The sequence below is a fragment of the Phoxinus phoxinus genome, assembly GCF_949152265.1.
Source record: "Phoxinus phoxinus genome assembly, chromosome: 12".
Taxonomy (NCBI): Eukaryota; Metazoa; Chordata; class Actinopteri; order Cypriniformes; family Leuciscidae; genus Phoxinus; species Phoxinus phoxinus.
Window position 1 is genome coordinate 31859635 of NC_136887.1, and position 22965 is coordinate 31882599.

At 37.7% G+C, this 22965-nt stretch overlaps 1 protein-coding gene across 1 annotated transcript in view; it reads left to right on the forward strand.

The window, feature by feature from the left end:
- The window catches only part of gabra4 (gamma-aminobutyric acid type A receptor subunit alpha4), a 36098-nt gene extending 13593 nt beyond the window's left edge, over positions 1-22505 (forward strand). The window contains exons 6-9 of the mRNA XM_079631331.1: positions 1073-1216; positions 3701-3853; positions 12374-12636; positions 19349-22505. Of these exons, the coding sequence (XP_079487457.1) occupies positions 1073-1216; positions 3701-3853; positions 12374-12636; positions 19349-19879 (1091 nt within the window). The 3' untranslated portion in view covers positions 19880-22505. The remainder of the gene's footprint in view (positions 1-1072; positions 1217-3700; positions 3854-12373; positions 12637-19348) is intronic.
- Positions 22506-22965: the final 460 nt, after the last annotated feature.

Sequence of the window (22965 nt, forward strand, 5' to 3'; positions counted from 1 at the left end):
TCTGTTTGATGTATGGATTTCTCCTCCATAAATGAAATCTGTCTGATTCTCAGCTGGAGAACATCTCAGCGGATCTGATTTCTGTGTCAGGATGATTGTTCTGCTTGGCTCAGATTTGAGATTGGCACGCACTGTGGAGGAAGTGGGCAGCAGTGAGGAAAGAGCAGTGTCTTAGCGGCGACCGTTCGACCCTGAGCTCGAGGACTAATACGCACGGTTCCATGCGTAGGCATATCCAGGAAGATTTCATTGCTCATAGATTGCGCTTTCATAGCTCAGGAGACCTGGTGAAGTTCCCAGATATCTTTAATTGAAGTATTAACTCCTTTATTTCCTTGGGTGAAATAAAAATAGAAATAAAATTAGACAATTGTTGTGAAATTAGATCAGAAATGTTGGAGTTGGTTCTTCTGATTGGCAAATCGAAGCGGTTTTTGATATCCTGCAGAAAGGGAACATCACAAATGAGATCTTTCTGTTTCTCAAAGACAGGAATGAAATTAAGTAGAGGTGCAAACGAAACTCTTGAGAAATGAAAACATTTTGGGAAAAAAATGTATTTGTTAACATAGTTAACTATAATAGTTCGAATCAAATGTCCTCTCTGTAAACATTTTTAATGGACCTGAGCTAACATGAACTAACAAAGATAAGTAAAAAATTTTGCTCATTGTTATTGCATTAATGGGACCTTATTGTAAAGTGTTACAGAAACCTGTAATCTCACAACTCAACTAAAATGTCTCAAACCGTGCTCAGATTTGCCAAAGCTACCAAAATCTGTGATGATAAAACTCAATATGAACCATTTTTTTCCCCCTATGATCGGCAGTTTCCAGCAGTATGCCAACAATTGCCTCATTTGTTTCCATTTTACCCAAGGCCGTTTTTCTCTGGAGAAAAAGCTGAGCATCAGGAGACCGCAGCAGAAGTCTCCATTTACCCAGTGTTTAATCTAATTTCTGTCTCTTTCATTTCCACCGGGATACACACAATGCCACAGATATGGTTAGGGTTATGCAGACACATATTCCCTCTGTTCTTGTTATGATGTCTCTCTTTTGTTTATCAGATGCCTATCCAATGACTGAGGTGATCTACACCTGGACCAAAGGCCCTCAGCATTCTGTGGAGGTCCCACCTGAGTCGTCCAGCCTGGTCCAGTACGACCTGATCGGACAGACTGTGTCAAGCGAAACTGTGAAGTCCATCACAGGTACACACAAATAACACACTATCACAATGACGCCAACATTATTTTCATGCAAATATCTTGCAGTATACACTACTGTCCAAAAGGTTGGGCTCAGTAAGGCTGCGTTCACACTGTCAGTCCAAATCCGATTATTTGTGTATCCGATTGGAATCTGATCTAAAATTATTGACTTTGTGTATCACAATGTTCAGATCCGATTTGAGTGTCCATTGCCGCTCTTTAGTTTTCTGGAATATCTGCATTGGTTTATATGGCAATGGTGTTGCATTGGTAGGTATACACCAAAAACAACAACAACCGTAACATGGAGGGGTTTACAATAGAGATGTTGTTTTATTTACAATATGACGATATGTTTCCACTGTGCTGGACTATTGCATCTTCTGATGATTCTGGCAGCGGCTGGTATGTAAGAAGCTGGTATGAATGGCTTTATTCCTCGCTGTCGTCTCCGACGCTCCAAAACATGTCTCCGCTATATTGTCATTTCGTCCGGCACTTTGAAACAACACAACCTTGTCATTCAGCATGAGTGGTCAGACTGAAACAGATTTCCATAAATGCTATAGGATTTCAAACCACATATGAATGTAGCTCAAAACAGATTTGTAAATATCGCTTTTCATGTGATATTTTTGCCGTTCACACTGATCCGATTTCAAACGGATTTGCAAAAAAATTGGATTTGGACCGGCAGTCTGAACATAAGTCTCTTATGTTCACCACGACTGCATTTATCGGATCAAAAATACAGTAAAACAGTATTTTTGTGAAATAATATTACAATTTATTTAAATATATTATGTAAAAATTTAATTTATTCTTGTTATGCAAAACTACATTTTCAGGATCATTACTCTAGTCTTCAGTGTCACATGATCTTTCAGAAATCATTAACATGCTGATTTGATGCTCAGGAAACATTTATTATTGTGTTCAATGTTAAAAATAATTGTTTTGCTGTCTTTACAGTCATTTTTTTATCAGTTTAATGCATCCTTGCTGAATAAAGTATTAGTCTTACTAATCTTTCTGACCCCAAATGATGGTGAGGTGATTGCAAAGCAGCATATATAACCCCATTGAGAATTGAAGAATATATTAATGTCCGGGTTTTCTAATCTTAAAAAAAAAAAAAAGAGACAACAATTGTGCTGCTGTTTTTACTGTCACTTTTGATCCGATTAATGCATCCTTGCTGAATAAAATTCTTAATGCATTTGACCCGACCATCACAATTCCAATATGCAAATAGGTGAAAGAAAGGGATTTAGAATGCAAAATTTGCAATGATGACAATTAATGTTGAAAGATCAATATAAAACTGTCACACACACACACACACACACACACACACATTTATATATATATATACACCTATTGTATATATATACGTGTGTGTGTGGGGGGGAGGGTTAAAAACAATTCTTTCATATTTTTATAGAAACATGTCCAAGCCAGTTGTGACCATGACATTTTGACAATAGCTTGTTTTCTTGTGTGTGTGGCCCCTACCATGAAAACATTGCTCCCAAATCCTACATTCCATAACTATAACATATAATATGATCTGATTGGCTGTTATTATGTCACATTATGTAGCATTTTCGTTTGCACTTCGTTTCGTTCACTTAAACTTCCCACTTTGAGCCTGTTACTCTCAACAGTGACTGTATGTGAAACAACATTATTAAATTGACACAGAAAACCTAAACTTTTACATAAAAAAAAAATCCTTGAGCTGCATTGCAAGAACTGCTATTTCTTTCTGGAAATGCAAATCTAGCTTTGATTAGACTTAATTATAGTCTACTGCTCACTCTAATGGAAGAATTACATTTTAAACATTGAGCCGTCACAGATCCTGTGCTTTACAAATGCTAGTTGTTTTCTTCCACCAAAAGTCAGTAGGTCTGAACAAATACTCTTAAAGCCGACGGGTCACGTTACACACGTCCATCTTTCAGCACGGCACACACATGTTCAGAGTCACCTGGTCTGTGTCCGAGAGTCACCTGATCACGGAGAATATTTGATAGCGACGTAAGCTAGATTAAAAGAAAAACAATTGTACTCATGCCACATGGCGTAATGTCAGCTTACACGTACAGGTCAGCGTGAGCGCTTTCAGAACGGCTTGCTTTTATAGAGCAGTGTACCTCAGCTAAACAGCCGGGGGGAGGGGGGAAACAATGCCAATTGTTTATTTATTTATTACATCTTTCTTATCAAAATGACATAAGAGATTTGGAGCATTCAGCGTGTGTTTTGATGACTGGAGCTCTGGTTCCCAATACGGCCGCAAGCCTCATTCTGTTAAAATAAGATGAATCTGCCAGCGCAGCTTAACAGCCAGAAAACTTTGCTATTCAGCCAAAATAAGTCTGCCGTGGTGACAGACTGTCATTCTGACCTTGTTCCTATATGCGTGTTCACTTTCAGGATTATAAGGCACTTCCCGTTTCTGTTTCTCTGCTCTTTCAGGTGAATATGTGGTAATGACGGTCTACTTCCACTTGAAACGGAAAATGGGCTACTTCATGATTCAGACGTACATCCCCTGCATCATGACTGTAATCCTTTCCCAAGTGTCTTTCTGGATAAATAAGGAATCCGTACCCGCCAGAACTGTCTTTGGTATGTGTTCCTCTCAAATCTTCTGCACTGTTTGAGCCGCCAACACCATTTTCATGCAAATATGGAGAAGAGAGCTGTTTCCTTCTGTCATATCTCCCTTCCTCCCTCCATTTATCATTTTTATACTTCTCTTCCTTTTTATCATTTTGTTTTATTCTGCTATGTGTAGTGCTGGGTTAATTTATTTTTTTAACCTCAGGTAAAGGCCGCTTTTGAAAGTGGGTTAGCATTATTTTCTACCCAGATTGCATTGCTGAGGATATAAGTTGTGCCGTGCTAGAGATGCGACATTACATTTTTTAGCAAATTACAAACAATTATGAACTGCGTTCATTAGATATTCATGCACATAGTACAGTCGCAGAAACTTTCACACTTTCATATGGAGCTTGGAGATTTCTGATGTATTCTTTCTTTTTTTGTCTTGCATTTTCTGTTTTATGCATAGTAAGATCTTATGACAACTAGAGCAGATTTACATACTCACATTTAAGCCAGTCGGTACAATATTTACAAAGGTACAATAGGTTTAAAAAATTGGGGTCCGTTTTTTTAATAAACTTGTATTCAGCAAAGATGTATGAAATTTATCAAAAGTGACAGAAATTACATTTATAATGTTACAAAATATATCTATTTCAAAGACTACTTTCTTTTAAGATAACTTAAACAGCACAGCTGTTTTCAACATTGATATTAATAATACATTTTCTAGAGCAGCATATCAGCATATTAAAATGATTTCTGAAGGATCATGTGACAGTAATAATGCTGAAAACTCATATTTGCACCACAGGAATACATTACATTTAAAATATAGAAAACAGTTATTTTAAATCTTAATGATATTTTACAGTATTACTGTTTTTCTTCTATTTTAGATCAAATAAATGCAGCTTGATATTGTTTTTGGGATCTACCAGAATAGGTTTCTAGGTTTTTTTTTTTTTAAACACATTATTTTTCACATATTCTCCATTGAGTCCCAGTCTGTCAGTAACGCTCTGGGGTGCGTTTCCCGAAAGCATCGTTAGCCAACTATGATCGCAAGTTCCGCCGTTATCAGCATAGTTCAACGATTTGGTGTTTCCCGAAACCATCGTTCCAACGAACGTTCGCAAACAGCATCGCAAGCTTGTGTGGTTGCAACGACAGCTCTGGAGCTGTGGTTAGAAGCATAGTTTCTAGTTTACATGAGATGTAGACCGAATAAATCCTTATCTTTAGCAAAATAAGCAAGCTGACATTCAGTACAACCCGTATTTTTTATTTAGAATACATACAAATGTAATTTACGTCTTCTAGTTTGTCAAGAGATTTAAAGCACCGTTTTTGAAGACTGCGCATGTGCGAACGTGCTCAACTATATAAGAACGAGCCAAATATTGAGTCTGGTAATAAAGCAAAGTAACTGAGAAAAATTTGAAATGGTCTTCAGATGCCATGTATGTAACTTATATGACGAAATCTAGCGTTAATTCGATCTCAAACAGATTAATTAAAAAAAGTTATTAGTCCACCACGTGCGAGACGTCATAAACCAACGTGGTTGAACGATACTTTACGACATTCGGTTTTGGGAAACACTCGTGACTAGCTAGTTGATTTCTCCAACGATGCATCGTACTATGGTAGTTAAGCAGTGAGCTATATAGTTGTACGGGAAACGCACCCCTGTTTAGTTCGTGTCTCTATGAAGCCCCTTCTTCCGAAAAGCACAATGTGCTCTGATTGGTCGGCTGGACCAGTGTGTTCTGATTGGTTAACCGCTTCGAGCGTGTTTCGGAAATGTCCCGGCCCTTACCATAACCCCAAGTTTCAACATACTACTAACTAACTTAAACAGGCCCCGCCCCCTTTTTTGCGTATGCTTTGAATGAGGGATATTGTGACGTGTTCGTTCATGGAAGAAAACTCAAGACTCAATCGATGTGTTTCAGGGAGTTCAGAAACAGACACTGATGTAGAGAATAACTCCCACTGGAGTGACTTTGAGCTTTGTACCTTTGCAGACCTTTTCATGCTCAAACAGCAGCATTACACACTAAAAGTTGAAAAAGTGTAATAGGTCCTCTTTAATAAATGTTTTGAATGGTAGTGTATGTACAGTGTGGAATCTCAAATCTTGACAACCAAGGATTAATTACTAACCCAGAATATGTGTGAAGCAAGATAACCATCTATCTGAAGGGTGTTTTCTGCTTAAAGTGTTAGTTTGGTTTGGCTTCAGTCCTGATGTGTGATGCTGTGATGCATCTCAAACTACTGAATCATAACGTGTGTCACGAAGTGTATCATATCATGAGGTAATTGGCGATACCCAGTACTATGAAAATAATAGAGTTAGGTTTTTGTGTGTGTTACAGGATCAAGTGAACAAAAAAAAATGCGAGTTTACGCTTGTTAAATGAGTTTCATGTTCATGAGTTCACCTGCCCACACAGTCTTAGTTTGTTGGGAAATGGTTGTTTTGAAAAACTGAGACATTTCCCTTCGTTTGTGCCCTTCGTTTACACGCATACGGAGAGTTCGGCTCTAAAACAATTATTTCTAAAAACTCCGGCCAGAGTGGAGATTTTGGAAAACTTTGTTTGCACGTTTGCATGTAAACTGAAAAAAACCCCAGAGTTTTAGGCAGCCAACGTCACAGTATATGTGACTCTTTTCGTGATTCTGATTGGATAACGTGAGCTTGAGCTTCTCGTTACACTGCCACCTACAGGTTTGGTATGCTCTTGACGGCATATACACGGGTTCGTGTGAACGAACACTTTTCTGAAAACTGACAGGTGTGCACGATGTTATTCCTGAAACCGGAGAGGGGTGAAATGTCCGTTTATGAAAATAGCCGTCCACGTGTAAGCGCAGCCTAAATAGTTAGGAGACTCAATCCCGAGGCTCGAGCTCTCGTTTCCACTGGCAGGCTCCGCTTTAGCACCATGTGCCCGATCAGTCCTGAACACTCATGTGTGCTGCCTGTGACCTTATCTTTACATGACAAAAACACATCTACATACGCTGACACACACTCATGCACACACCTCCTGTTTCCCTCCACACTTCACCTGGGGCACTAGAGATGCTGAGAATAGCACGCTCTCATTCTCCACTGGAAAAGTGTAACAATGACCCACCTTCAGATGGCTACTAACAGAGCGGTGCGCTTGGACTCGGGCCAGACGAGCGGCTTTTCGTGTCCTAGATGGAAGTGTGCTTAGTGAAGGGGTTTCTGGGTAATGACAGGGTGGGTTTTTGATGGCCGGTGCATGTGCAGAATGGACGCAGCAGGAGACCACAATGATCTGTTGTTTATCTGTTCTGGGATGGCTTCCATATTTCACTTTCTCTACACATGGCTCTAGTGTATTTTGGAAAGGCTTCCTAATGGCTCAGTTACTGCTTTTTTTACTACCTTTGTCAGCACAATGTAGTTTGAAATTAGTTTAGTAGTGTTTAATGAAATGTGTGCCTTGTTTTTCTCTACTATAGACAATTTAAGCTGTAAAAATGTCACAACAGTTCACCCATACACAGTACACTCATGAAGTGCGATATATAATATACATCAAATCTCAACATGCTGGTGTTTTATTTTGTTCATGCAAACTGTATTATCACCCAGCTCTTTATACAAAGTTGTATATATAAGTAAGTCCAACTTTATCTGCATACATACACTCATGTAGGGTGATATAGGCCTGTACTATATGTGACCCTGGATCACAAAAGACTCGAGTCGCACGGGTATATTTGTGGCAATAGTCAACAATACATTGTATGGGTCAAAATTATTACTTTTATGCCAAAAATCATTAGGATATTAAGTAAAGATCATGTTACATGAAGATATTTAGTAAATTTCCTACCGTAAATATATAAAACATGTATTTTTGTGAGTGAATGCAGCACAATCGTGAACATAAATGCACAACTTTAAAGGAGATTTTCTCAATGTTTCGGGTTTTTTGCACCCTCAGATTCCAGATGTTCAAATAGTTGTATCTCTGCCAAATATTGTCCTCTCCTAACAAACAATGCATCAATGGAAAGTTTATTTATTCAGCTTTCACATTATGTATAATCTCAATTTTCCAAAAATGTACCCATGTGACTGGTTTTGTAGTCCAGGGTCACTATAGCAAATCTCTCCTGCTTGATTGCTTGTATATGTAGACTTGGCATGTGAAGATGCGTTGTGTCAGATTTGATGTCAATGACACCAAACAGCATTGGTTCTCAGTAAATTTCTAGATGAACTATCCGTTTTAAATGGGTCCTATTCTATTTTATATTCTAGTTTATGGCATGGATATGTGAAAGTATTATTAGCATATGCACATATGCTAATGTCTTCAAGGTTCGACTCACGTCAACTCATATTTATTTGTACGGCATTTTATACAATACACATTGTTCAAAAGCAGCTTGCCTTAATATCTCCATGTCTTATAGTAGCATTTAGCAGAGCTGTATGAATGTAATATAGTTTACTTTCTCCAACGAAACATATTTGAAGATAGTCGAAACTGGTTTGTAAGGACATGAGGGTGAGTAAATATTGACATAATTGTCTTTAAAGGTGAACTTTTACTTTAAATGTTAATTTTTCTATTAGTTAGCATCTGATTGAAGGCCGTGACCGGCTCTGTAACCCCATGTTTGTTCTATTATTCGTGTTGCTTGTATTGGCGACATCTCCCTCATCCTTCTCAGCCAATAGCAGAAAGGCAGTAAGCAAAGCTCTCACAGTATAATGTGGATCCGGCTGTGAAACAGAAGCAAAAACACATCCAGCACCTCTGGCTAAATGTAGCTTGTGATGTACCTATTGATCGCTCCAGATCGGTCTGTATGTGGGCGTTTGTGAGTGCGCGGTGATCGTGTGAAGTTTTCCAGAGAGTGTGGATGATTCTCCAGCGCTGTGAGCTCATCTTATAGGCAGGTTTTGGTTTAAACCCGAGTTCGATGCAAATCCCTCGGCCTGCCCCCGCAGATCCGAGTGCCACCGTGAGCACTAGCGGCACCTGTTTACCACTGTAGCTAGGTAACTCAGGTAGAGGTGTTAACTACACTGTTTTATTCATGGGTTTGTCCTTTGACAAAATTAACATGCACAGAACAGCACTTGTGTTTGTCTACGTATGTGGAAAGAGATGCAAAGAATGATACTCACGGAAGACCATTTCTACGACTAGCAGCTTTGAGACATTTTAGAGTGAATGTATAGAGAGACCCTGCACAGGTCATGCTTCACCCCTCAAATCAATCAATCAATCAATCAGTCAATCAATCAATCAATCAATCAGTCAGTCAGTCAGTCTATCAATATATTTATTCATTTAAAAAAATTATTTTATTTAAATAAAAACTGAAATAATATAATAAATAAATAACATTTATTATAATATTTAAATAGCTTCAAATTTGAAATATTAAGACAATGAAGACTATTTTAGGACCAATACACACTTTCAACATCTTAACAAGTATCTATTATAAAAATGAAATATATTTTAAATATATATTATTTAAAAATAATTTTAAATAAATATTTGATATTATAATAGATAATAGTTAAATGTAGCACAAATAAAATAAAATAAATAAAATATTTAAATAATATATTAAATACCAAATTATTATAGTTCGAAATATGAAGAAAATTAAGTTTATTTTAGGACCATTCATTTTTTTTTTTTTTATAAAAAAAAAAAAATGTTTTGACAACTAAACACTTTCCCCACAAATTGTCATTATTGTAATGTTTTTTATTTTAATTCTTAGGTGATTTTCAATACTAGATTAATAGTATTGTATTTTTAGTATTGTATTAGCGTTTAAAAAGTACTTTAATAGTGTTTTTATTAAATCAGCATAAAGGCAGTACAACAAATACCAATATGTATAATTTATTTACACATTACAGTAAAAAAAAAAAAAAGTACGATAATAAGAACTGAGGGCACATGTGGTTAATTGTCATACAAATAATGCAAATTCAAAAATAAAAATGGCCATAAACATAGATTTTCTGTTGTTGTTGTTGTTGAAATATGACCCAGACATGTTCTTGACAGGCTTCAAGTGGACTCGAGTGGTGCAGAAAACAGCTGTCACGCCAACCAACAAACAACTAATTATTAGTGTGAAAGTGTCTTTTCGTGTCCGTGTTTATTTCTAACGTCTGCAGGCACTTGCAAACTCAAGAATAAGAGAAAATCTGTAGGAGAGTGTGTTAGTCTTGTGTGCGGGGTTGGCTTTATGTGCAAGAGGGTTTGTGTGTGTGTTTTCTTATGTTTTATTAGCGTGTGCGTGTGGGTGTATGTGTGAGTCGAGAGAGATTCTGTGTGTGTGTGGGAGGAGAAGGGATACTGGCTGCCTCCGTGATTGTGTGTATTTGTGTGTTGGTGTATGTGTGTGACTCACGTCTGGCATGCTCACTGCTCTGTGGCAGAAACGCTTCCAACTTAAGACATGCAGGTTAAGAGTGAATTCCTGACTCCCCCTGGTGGTTCAGAGGGTTACTGCTGCAGAAGACCTCGTGTGGGATGACCCCATAAACCAAACAAACCTGTAGTTTAGATTGACCAAAACCTGAATGTTTGGAGAAGTCTTGCAAGCTGAACATTGTGAGGTGCAGAACATTGGTCAAAATCAAAAATCAAAATGTAACTAAGATATAGGTCATCATACATGAGGAGAAAATACTTACCATAAAATAAGACATTTTGGTAACACTTTATTTTGATAGTCCACTTTAGACATTCTACTAACTACAAGTAACTTTGCAACTACATGTCAACTAACTGTCATTAGAGTATTAGTAGACTGTATGCTTAATATTTGCTAACACTTTATTTGTTGGTCCCCCAACATATATTATACTGACTATAAATAACTTGGCAACTACAAGTCAACTCATTCTCCTAACCCGAACCCTAACCTACCAGTCTACTGACAGTCTACTACTAATACTTCTAATGAGAGTTAGTTGACATGTAGTTGAAAAATTACTTCTAGTTAGTAGAAATGTCTAAAGTGGACTATTGAAATAAAGTGTAACCAAAAATTTTTCCTATATTTTTTTAATGCGCATGATATTCCAAGCAAAATAGTGAAGCAACGGCTGAAATAACGATCTTTTTTGATTGACATCACAAATCCCTTCATTTCTCAACTTGTTTTCATGATGCAAACAATTCTTGAAGGATAAAATCAAGACCTTTGCTATTTATTTTTCTCATTAGCTTTATTAAAATGAAGAGTTTTTTGCAGCGATGCATTGAAGAACCATTTTTGGTTCCCCAAAGAACCTTTCAGTGAACACTTCTTAAATTAGACATTTTATTATTAGAAAAAAAAATAAGAAAATTAAACTTTTGTGCAATGGAAAGGTTCCATGATTGTTAAAGGTTCTTCATTGAACATGCATGAAATTATGCTTGTAAAATGGGTTGTAAATAAAATTCGATATTGCCTTAAAGTGGAAGATCTCTTCTACTTGAATATTTTTTTTCAATTATTGTTTCATTGTGCCTTATTGTGTCTTTATATCACGTTGCTTCTGTTAGCCTAATGTTATGGACTTTTGTGGTAAACTAATAAGGCACTAATAGTTTTGCTCATTGATTTTAATCTCTCCGCAAATTACGTCGTTACATGGTGGTCAGTTTTAATGAACCCCTAAGGGAAACATAGACTGGAAAGAGAAGAGAGTAAAGGAATAATTATCACTAATAGACACTTATGGACTATTGGAATGATACTCAAACAGTTTGTTTGCATTTATGATCGGCAGTCACAGGTGAAGCAGTTTTTATAAGCAATAAAGACAGATGTCAGTAGAAATTACCCATAAAGAGCAGTATGTTCACACTCCACTCATTACAGACCATCTTAATTATCATAACTTAATTGTTGCAGACAAAATTATATCAGATAAAGTGGTTTGCAGGAGTTTGTATCAGAATTGTATGCATACATTCACACATTTTCATAAAAACACATTAGTTTGTACATATTCTTGCATCTCCTCTCTTCCCAGTCTGTCAGTAACGCTCTGTTTAGTTCCTGTCTCTATGAAGCCCCTCCTTCCGAAAAGTGCAATGTGCTCTGATTGGTCGGCTGGACCAGTGTGTTCTGATTGGTCAATTGCTTCCAGCATGTTTGTGAAATGTCCCGCCCCTTACCATAACTGTAAGTTTCAACACACTACTAACTCAATCAGGCCCCGCCCCCTTTATTTTGCGTATGCCTTGGGCGGGAATTATTTAGATGAAGATTATTGTGACGTGTTCGTTCCCATGGTAAGAAAACTGCAAGAAGAAAACTCAAGAAGACTACAAAGGAGGCGTTTCAATGAGTTCATAAACAGACACTGATATTGAGAATAACTCCCTTTGGAGGGACTTTGTGCTTTGCAGACCTTTTTCATGCTCAAACAGCAGCATTACACACTAAAGAAAGCTGAAAATGTAAAAAAGAGCATTTTTAATGTACTCTTCTCTGTGTTTCTCACAGGAATCACCACCGTGCTCACGATGACGACCCTCAGCATCAGCGCACGTCACTCTCTGCCCAAGGTCTCGTACGCCACGGCCATGGATTGGTTCATCGCGGTGTGTTTCGCTTTCGTCTTCTCTGCTCTCATCGAGTTTGCCGCCGTGAACTACTTCACCAACGCGCAGGCGGAGCGAGCCAAGAGAAAACAGGCCGCCGCCGCCGCCAGTGCCAAGAGCTCCACAGCGTCAGGCAAAGCCAAAGACACAGAGGAGGTTCTACAGGTGAGATGCTGTTACACACATTACAAACACTACATCTACATTATAACACACAGTCATGGCTTTAACATTTGATGGGATGAGCCGTGTCTGAAACTGTGTAAAATAGCTGTTGCGCTGTACATCAGTTCATTTATTAATGCGCTGCAGTTCTAATGCTGCCTTCAACTCCTCCTGAGAGGTTCCTATTACAAGCTCCAAAGACATGATTATGATGTTATGTGCGTTCAAGTGATTCTCAATGGGGAAAAAGTGGACGCACTTGCACATTTTTACTTACCAAGATGGTTGGTGCAACCTGTATTTTATCATCCGGGTGCTGCCAAAAAGAATGATGGGAAGAGTATTTTGGTCACACAAGTCTTTCATCTTATTACAGTCTCAACCAGTATATGGCAAGTTTAATAGCTATTTTGTATCAGCAGCACACAAATGCATGGAAACTATATTGTATTTGTAAAATAAAAGAGTGTTTCATTTTGCATAAAGAAAATAAAAAATATTTTAAGAACCATTTAGTTTTTTGCATGTGCATTACCTTAATGGGAATTAAAAATAATTAAAAATATCATTACTGTAATGCGTCCTTTTGAGTTTGCGCTGTTGTTGGGTTTTTCTTTTTCATTTTTCTTTTTGGTAATTCTCATTCTCTGTGATTTTCATTAGATTTTCAGTAAAAAAAGATACAGTTATTTTAATAAAATGTATTTCATTTAAATGTATTTTAACCCTAAATTCAAGGCAGTATAACATGTACTGTATATGTATATTACCATGATGCATAAATACTTCTAAATATCGTTATTTTTCCACATTGCACTCATAATAATCTGTGGAAATTTGTCAGGTAAATAATGTTGCAATGCAAAAAATGTTAATAGTCTTCATTTTCCTGAAGCAAAACACAGCACATTATTATTCATATTATCTTTTGATTTTGGGTTAAATGACCTGTCCTTGTTCTTCACTGGTTTTGAGACTCGGACAATATAAGGCCCACGGTTTCATCTTATAACACTTCTGCAATAAAATGTATTCTCTGTGTAAAGAAGCATAATGTGTAGAAGTAGTGTGCATAAAAGTAAAGGAGCTAAGAAAGGAGTAACACAAAGTCATTTGTTTTTGTATTTTTGTGTTTTGCATCGAGTCAGATGAGCCACCGTTGGTGCATCATGGGAGTTTAGTAGCGTAAACGTCACAACGCGGATGCTAGTTTAATTACAGCTGATATGCAGCACATAGCGAGTGCTTGTGCGCTGTGGATTTGGTCTTTTGCTGGGATAATGTGCGTAAGCTGAGATGGCGGATTAGAAGTGGCACATGCTGACAGCTGTGAGACTTAGTGAGAGTGTGTCTGACTGTTGACGTGATGTATTACGGGCCTGTTTTTTGGTCGTTCATTTTTACAGGCTGTTGAAGATGTTAATGTCCCTTATCTAATGGTGGCTCTCTGTAAGCCTTTCAAATCACCAATATTTCTCATCCTCCTCTTCTCCCTCTCTCTGTCCTCTGCTCATCATAACACACGTTTCTGTTCGCCGAGTAGGGATGGGGTTCTTTACGGTGAATGTGGAGAATCTCCGCAGATGCAGGTTATTGGAGCTCGTATGACTCAGTCGGTGAGCTCAACACAGCGGGAACTACTGTACGTTTGACTTCACACGCGTTACAAATAATCCAGCCTGGGAATTCATCGGCATTATCTCAGCACTCACATTCCTAATGTTCAGCACTGCTTCATCATTTCATAGACTTTCACTAACTACAGTACCAGGCAAAAGTTTGGAATAATTAAGAAGTGAATACTTTCATATGAAGAAACTATTCAGAAGAGGCTAATTCAAATGATCAAAGTGACAGTAAAGACATTTATAATGTTACAAAAGATGTCTAGAATAACTTGCTTTCTATTCATCAAATAATCTTGAAAATGTAATCACAGTTTCCACAAAAATATGAAGCAGCACAACTGTTTCAACATAGATAATAATGAAAAATGATTCTTGAGCAGCAAATCATCATATAATGATTTCTGAAGGATCATGTGACACTGAAGACTGGAGTAATAATGCTGAAAATTCAGCTTTGAATCACAGGTATAAATTACATTTTAAAATATATTACAATAGAAAACAGTTATTTCGATTTGTAATAATATTTCACAATATTTTAATTTTTTTCTGTATTTTTGATCAAATAAATTTAGCCATAGTGAGCATAAGAGGCTTCTTTCAAATACATTAAAAATTATTATTATTATTCCAAACTTTTGACGGTGATTTAAGTTGATATGATTTAAAAAAAAAAAAAAAAATTGGTTTAACTTAAAAAAAGCAAGTTACCTTGTTGCCTTAAAATTTTGAGTTCGTTATAATTAAAAATTTGAGTTAATACAATGAAGAAGAATGGTTTAATAAACAGAAACTCAAAATAGTATGTTATCTTCACACATTAGTTATCGAAGTAGATTTGACAAAAGATAAAAAGTTGTGAAAAACAAATCATGAAAATATTTTTTTACAGTGATAAGAGGACGAATTGCAGCATCTTAATGGGCCTTTCCATTTTCTCAGACAGTGCTTGCATATAAATGCCACTATCAGCGAGCGCAATTCCCTCTTGTGTTTTTATATGCTTGATCTGAACCCATTAAGTCACATTAAGAGAAAATCCCAATACGGAGCAATTTAAGTCTGTGTCTGTGCTGACCACGGCCACGGATTAATGAGCTGCCTTTAATAGATTTTCCTATACTGTAAAAGAAAAGAAAATGTTCTTTACGTAGACAGACAGAGAGCTGAGCGAGAGAAAATAAGCAAACAATACAACCGATCAGGGAAATGACGTGAACTCTGCATTATGGGTAGGATTCCAGCAATCCTTTTGAATCCCTGCGTCCAAGCTGAGATTTGAACCGTTCAAGCAACACACACTTTGCTATCCAGACACAACAGACACTATAAGTGCTAAAGTGCAGTAGATCCCAGGAAAAAGTAGTCACTTGTTGTGGTGAAATACTAATACTTGTTTAACTACAGATTTAAGGCTTGCTCACACCAACAATGATAACTATACAGATATAGCGATATCTTAGTGTTCACACCAAAGCACAATATCGCTCTTTATTATAAACACGAGCTGGAGCTTAAAAAGCAGAACGGATTCTGATTGGCTGTTTTTTTTTTTTTAATGAACATTTATCAGCTGAAAAAAAAAATTCTGAAAGTGATTCCAACGATATCGTTCCTCTGTACCGTGTGGACTCTGCTATTCTTTTACATTTGAGCGATTACTAAAACTATATCTTAATCATTATAGTTATCGTCCATGGTGCGAATGGCCCTAAGGAAGTGCCAAATGTTCCTTGTGAGTCTGATCATAGGTCAAAGCATGAGGGATGTGTAGGAATCAGTGATGCGCGGGTTGATCCAAAATGAGCGGGTGCCTGCGGTCACCCGCGGTTACCCGCGGTTACGAGTCATCCAAAAATATTTTTAATGATATTCGGGTCGCGGTCGGTCGGGTCGTTTGAAATAAAGATGCCAATTAAACCTTTGTAATTTATATAGTACTAGACACAATGTTCTATGAAATACATAGGTGTACACTTTATTGGCTGAATAACTGCGCGAGGATGACGCACGAGCTCAGTCAGAGATGACAGTGGGAAATCCTTAGGCCTATTTACCTGAATGTTGAGCGCGTTATTAACTTTTGACTAAAAGCTGACGCGGGACAAAATGCCCGATTTCCCAACACGTTGAACTGATCAATGCCATTGTGCCATTTTAATAGGCTACTTTTAAACGCATATAGCTCAGTAATGTCAGTTTTATGTATTTGCTGAGAGGGGCCGGGATTTTTGTTGGGAAAGTCGGGGGAGATACGCGCACTTCGATTAGACTGGATAAACACATGCAGCATCTTAATAGTTAAGAAAATGAAACGAATTAAATGAATAAATCAAGCCTTTATAACAAAACACTAGGCGATATCATACAGCATTCAGAAAAATGCGCACCCCTAGTTCCTCCGTCTATGGCCCAATGACTACGATGAGCATTTAGGCTACTAGCTATTAAAAAACGCGGGTCAGGAAGCGGGTCGGGTACAATATTTTCTTTCTTTTTTTTTGCGGTCCGAGTTGCGGGCGGGTTATTGAAAACGTCGGTCGGGTGCGGGTTGTTTATACATTGACCCGCGCATCACTGGTAGGAATGTATTTATGTTGCACACCTGCATACCTGTACCTACTGTACATGTTAAGTAAGTTATTCATCAAATGTAGTACATAATACATTCTTAGTCTGGCTATCACTAGAGCAAGCTCAATATTTTAAGATTGAAGTCTGGGGAGTATGCTCTGTATTTCTACTGCACAAGAGGCGTGATCAACGGGTATAGTTCAAATGACTCTGTGCGCAATTGTATAGTCCTTCAATCAGCCCAACGATCCAGGTGACGTACTTTGTAGCACCTCATTGCAGTACACGATATCCAGGGGGCGGAGTTGGGTCCAAATCCAGGGGGCCGAGTTGGATCTCTGCATTTCGATTGGTCGACAGATTCCCAACACGGTTTGCAGAAGCAGCAATGGCATCAAGCGATTTATAAAAAAATAAAAATAAAGTAATTGATCAGCGGTTTGAAAAACATGAAAGTGAGTGGTATTTACACCCTCTCGAGCAATTTGTTTGCTAAACTAAAGAAGCCATTGAGCATCGTCGAGAGGTTAAAAGGAATTGGATTGGATTAAACCCGCCAATTGGGCACCAGGTGGATAAGCCAGTTTGTGATTGGTCCCCGCAAATTTGTAACGGAAGCAGGATAGGAGAATGTACAGGTTTCCAGCCTGAGCTGCAGGGCGAAATCACATCGCCGGCACATCGGCTGCGTTTACCCAGTCTATAGTACACTCTATGAAGGTAGGAATTCGCACACAGCTTACGTCTCACAGAGCTGTTGTATTGAGTCTCTTTCTTCTCTCCTCACAGCTTGCTCTAACATATTTTCCACACACCACAAGACACCAATTACACTTTGCCAACTGTTCATTTCTCAGAGGAAATGGTGAAAAATATGAGGGTGAAACTGGGCTATCAGGTCCAGTGAGAGAAAGAAAGATCTCTCTTCACTATAATCCCAGTGAATGTGTTTAGCTCATGTACAGAACAGCACTGTACTATACTCTAGTATTTAAGTAATTTGTGTGATTTAGTGTACTAGTTATATATATATATATAGTTTCCTCATACAGTATGGCCAGGAAGACAAGAAAGCGAGTCATTGAAAGTGTTATTAAAAACTCATAAAAATGCACCTTCAATCAGGAACACACACACACACACACGTTGTATTGTCATGTTTTATGGGGACTTAACATAGACTTTCCATAGACATAATGATTTTTATACTGTAAAATCTCCCCCTACGCTAAACCTACAAATCACAGAAACTTTCTGCATTGTTACATTGTCAAAAAACATAACTTGATATAATTAATAGGCCTCATGGGGACCAAAACAATGTCCTCACAAGGACAAGGATTTCGGATATTTCCATCTTTGTTGTGATATTTCGTTCCCATAGTGTAGGGTTTACCGGGCCCCACACACACACACACACACACACACACACACACACACACACACACACACACACACACACACACACACACACACACACACGGAGTGGACTCATCTCTTGTCCTTGTTTATATGAAAAAAGCTGTTTATAGAATAGCTCCACCCTCCTCCTCCTCCGTACACCCACAAACAGCAAACCATCTGATCATGAAAGCTCCTTACAGCCCTGAACGTTACTGCAAGTGTGACGTCTCTCAGTTGCACACTACAGACACGTGCTGCTCGCTGCATGGGACACATTCAGTCCCGGATATCTCTTTTAAAATGTCTTCAATGATGCTTTTAAATATTCTGCAAACAGAAATATTATTTATGTGTAAAGAGTTGTTATTTTAGCTGCAATGCATATATGGTTTCCTCAATTTCTGAATTTGCTTTGAATCATGTGTCAGAGACTGTTGCGAGACTCTTGCATGTCTTCTCATTAAAAACGCAAGTTTGGCAATGCAGATGTGGCAATGCAATAGTGTCATCAAAACATTTCGAAAATATTATTGAACCAAAACTTGATTTTTTTTATTGCTTCATATTACAGTTTTTTTCGTCATCTCTGCTTGCTTTATGTTTAAAGTTACTGTTTAATCCAGTTTAAAGGGATAGTTCAGCCCCCAATTTTTTTGCCATTATTTACTCACCCTCAAGTTGTTCCAAACCTGTATGAATTTATTTCTTCGGCTGAACACAAAATAAGTTATTTTGAAGAATATGGGTAACCAAACAGTGACTTCATACTATGGAAGTTAAAGGGGACCATTAACTGTTTGGTTAACCAACTAATTGGTTTAGTTGCAACTTCAACAGCAATATACAGACACAAAATAAAAAGTGTAATATTTACATTGAATTTTCACTCAAAAATGTCTTGTAACTTGTCAAATAGTTAAGTAAATGTGACATTTTTACATAGAAATACTGAAATATGCAATCATGATTGTTTTATTCATAACTTTGAAATATATATATATACTTTTTTCTTTCTTTTTTTTTTACAGTGCAGGAAAAATTATCTTTGGCTTACTGAAAACATCTGTTGTGCACTTTAGTTACATTTTCTCTCTTTTTCCCAACAGCAAACCTCGGACACCAACGGCAACCTGCGGAAACGCGTCAACTCCAGCATTCAGTCTCAACCGGACTCCAAGAAAACCCAAAGAACCGAAACGTCTAGCAAGAGCGCCGCAGCCACATCCAAACCAACTCTGACCAGCCAATCATCTTCCACCTCAGAGGGTACCAGCAGTTTCTCCAGCCAGTCACGTCTAAGCCCCAGTTCTGCCAGCCAATCAAATGCAGCCACTTCATCCTCCGCCTCCAAGACCACACCGCCAGCCCCGCCCTCTACGCCAACGGTTCCCGAGAAACCGTCGCCCGGAGCGACCGCTGGCTCCGCGCCCCTTCACCATCTCCTCGGGCCGAAATTAGAAAATATTAAAAAGAAGGAAGTCAAGGCCGCACCTCAACCTGCCGCTCCTGCGACCGGAGGAGCCAGCAAGATCGACGAGTATGCACGTATTTTATTCCCAGTGTCCTTTGGGGCATTCAATATGGTGTACTGGGTGGTTTACTTATCCAAAGAAACCATGGAGGCCAAGGGAGGCTAACCGGAACAGGCTTGGTTGTTTGTACCCTTTTTTTTCTACAACTCGCTGAACAAATGAAATAAAGAGCCCTCTAAAGGATTACTTCAACTGTTGTTCCAAGCAATTCCAAGAAGCGAAATTCTATTACGGCAGACACAACTGGACGAGCGCACAGAAGAGAACTTTTTTGTTTTTTATCAAAAGGGCCGTACACAAGATTAAGCATGTGGATATATTATAATAAGTAAAAATAATTACATTTAAAAACAATCCAATAGATTTATCTGTTGTCTTGAATAGCCATATTTCCGGTCTGTCCTATTTATCGCCGGACACACTGAAGAAGGAACAATGCTACTAAATAGGAAAAACCAATACCAGGGCCGTTTAGTCTATTTTTATATAGAGACACTTCCGGGGGGGAAAAAAATCCTTCTTTCGAAGAACCTTTTTTCGGAAACCCAATAGATCTGAACTGACCTTGCGGATGTCTGCCAAGAAGACACATTTCTGACATAGTATTTCTTTCAGTTCTTTCATGAATGGTATCTATTCTGTGTTTTCTCGCCGAGAGAGAACGCTGGAAGGGAGTGTGTGCTGATCAGTGAAAAACACATATGCATGTCTTTTATTTTTTAAAGAGACTAAAATAATTTTCGTCGTTACAAATTAAGTCGTTGAAGCACCAATTATGGGTTTCTCTCTTTGTTTTTGAAGTTGAATGGCTTGTTTTTAGTTTCATTCGATTTGAGTTTAAATTTTTATTGTTTCAGTATTTTTTTGTCTTATAGCTGATACATTCTCTGCTATAAACAAGGTGTGGCATTGGAAGGCGTTTCACCAAATGAAGCACACGGCATGAGCCGACGGGTCCAGATGTTTAGAACGATAAGAGGGTTTAACAGACTGATGTTGTCATAGAAGATCCCGAGGACACCGAAAACCTCCACCAATCCACATAGGGCTGTTTTTGTATGTGTAAATTTGATTTAAACCGTGATTGGTTGAGGTCTTCATTATCCACCAACTATTAGTTGTCACAAAAAGTCAATGTTAAAGGAATAGATCACTCAAAAATGGTCCCATGGAACAAAAAAGGAAATGTTTAGAAGATGTTTGAGGTCGACGTCCAAAAATGACAACCAAAAAAAGCATCATTAAAGAAGCCCACATGACTTTAAAGCCATAGCTTTGTGTGAGAAACTGAAATTCAAGACATTTAATTTTTTTAAATAGATGTGAATGCGTGTAAGATATGGCTAGGGATGCACCGAAAATGAAAATTATGAGCCGAAACCCAAAATTCAGGATGCTCTTGGCCGAAAACCGAAACAAAAAATAAATATTACATTAATAATCAATTAATTATTCAAACTTATTAAATAATCAACACTCAAATAGCTAAACCTGAGGCATTATAGTCACATAAGGCAGTTTTTATTTAAGTTAAACTTTTTTACCAACAGAATTGTTTCTACTCCAGTTTGTTGGTGAAATATAAACATTTAAATGACAATATACTGTAATAACTTGTTTTAATCAAACATACATTAAATAATCAAGACATTAGTAACAATTTAAATAAAAATGTAATGAATAGGTAATACAGTGCATATATTTAGCAAAATGCTAAATGCGATTTTTCTTGCTAACTAATGGGTTTATGAACATTGAATAGCTTTCTGAATAGCTTTTTTCAGTGGCATTGTATAGTCTCTGTATGTGTGTTTTATTGACATCTTTCCCCGGTTAAAGCACTGGTTGAGTGATTACATGAGACAGGATTCATTTCAGAAAGTTGTACTGTATCTTTCAACATTTCTTCTGATGTTCACCCGTTTATTTGGTGCTATAACCAGCAGTAAAGCAGAAGAGATGATCCGTTCACTGCTTGATCTGTGATCTGTCACGCCGTATTAAAGAGGCCGACATTTATTGTTTGAATTTCGTTATAAAATCGACCGAATTTTAATGTCGAGACTTTGCTTCATATTAAAAGTAACAAACCACAAAGCTTTTTGAGATTACTGGATAGCTGGTACGCTACAATTATTTAGCAAAGTTTTGTTCATGCATCAACAGAAAACGGCACTGACTATACGATTTCTGATTTAAGAAACCATATCATTACCTAAAATCAAGAAATGAATATTGTCAATCCAGAGCAAGTGTCCACACAGCTGACATGTTTAACTGTGTAGCTAATACACACTGTGTGCACGAAATAGACGGTCAAATTGTGCCATCGGAGAAGCGTTAGTTTCGGCGATTGATTTCGTCCCTTCAAAACCATTTCAGAAACCAAAAATAGCCGCAAACTTTCAGTCGACGGAATTTCAGTGCATCCCTATATATGGCAGAAGAGTTTGACAAATAATAAAATGTTGGCTTGTTTGTCACACAAAGCTATTGTTGGACATGTATGAAAATAATCATTCAGGCTACTTTTTATAGTGTTTATTTGTATTTATTTATGTTTTGCTTTTTGGAGCTTGACAGCCTTTAAAAATGATGAAGGTGCCAAAAAGATGGCTGTGCAGCGGTGCCATAGAAGAACCGATTTTGTTTCCTGAAAGAACCTTTTAATTAAAAGTAGATCAATGAACGTTTGAACCTCTTTCCACTACAAATAAATGTTTGTGCATTGGAAAATGTCCTTGGATTTTAAAAGTTCTTCATAGAACCATAGATGGCAACAATATATTTTCACTGTGTGGAAAAGATGAAGAACATAAGCAATCTAATATTGGTGTTCCACAGAAGAAAGTAAGTCATACGGGTTTGGACCAACATGAAGGCAAGTTAGTTTTTGGGTGAGCTATTCCTTCATGAAACTCACGGTGATTTGCTGTTCAGTATTAGTGTGCTGGAGACTGATGCACTCGCCCGATCTCATGAAAGTCTGTATCTATACCACGAACGCTATTTCTCGTGCTATTTCTACGCCAAAAATAGTTTATACGTGCATATGATACGCAGTTTTCGCGTGTATATGATCCGCACTTTATGGCGTGTAATACCCACGCACTCCCCACCCCTAATCCTACCCAAGGGTTTTCAGTGCGTAGCATATACATGCAAAAAATATTTTTGGCATATAAATGGCA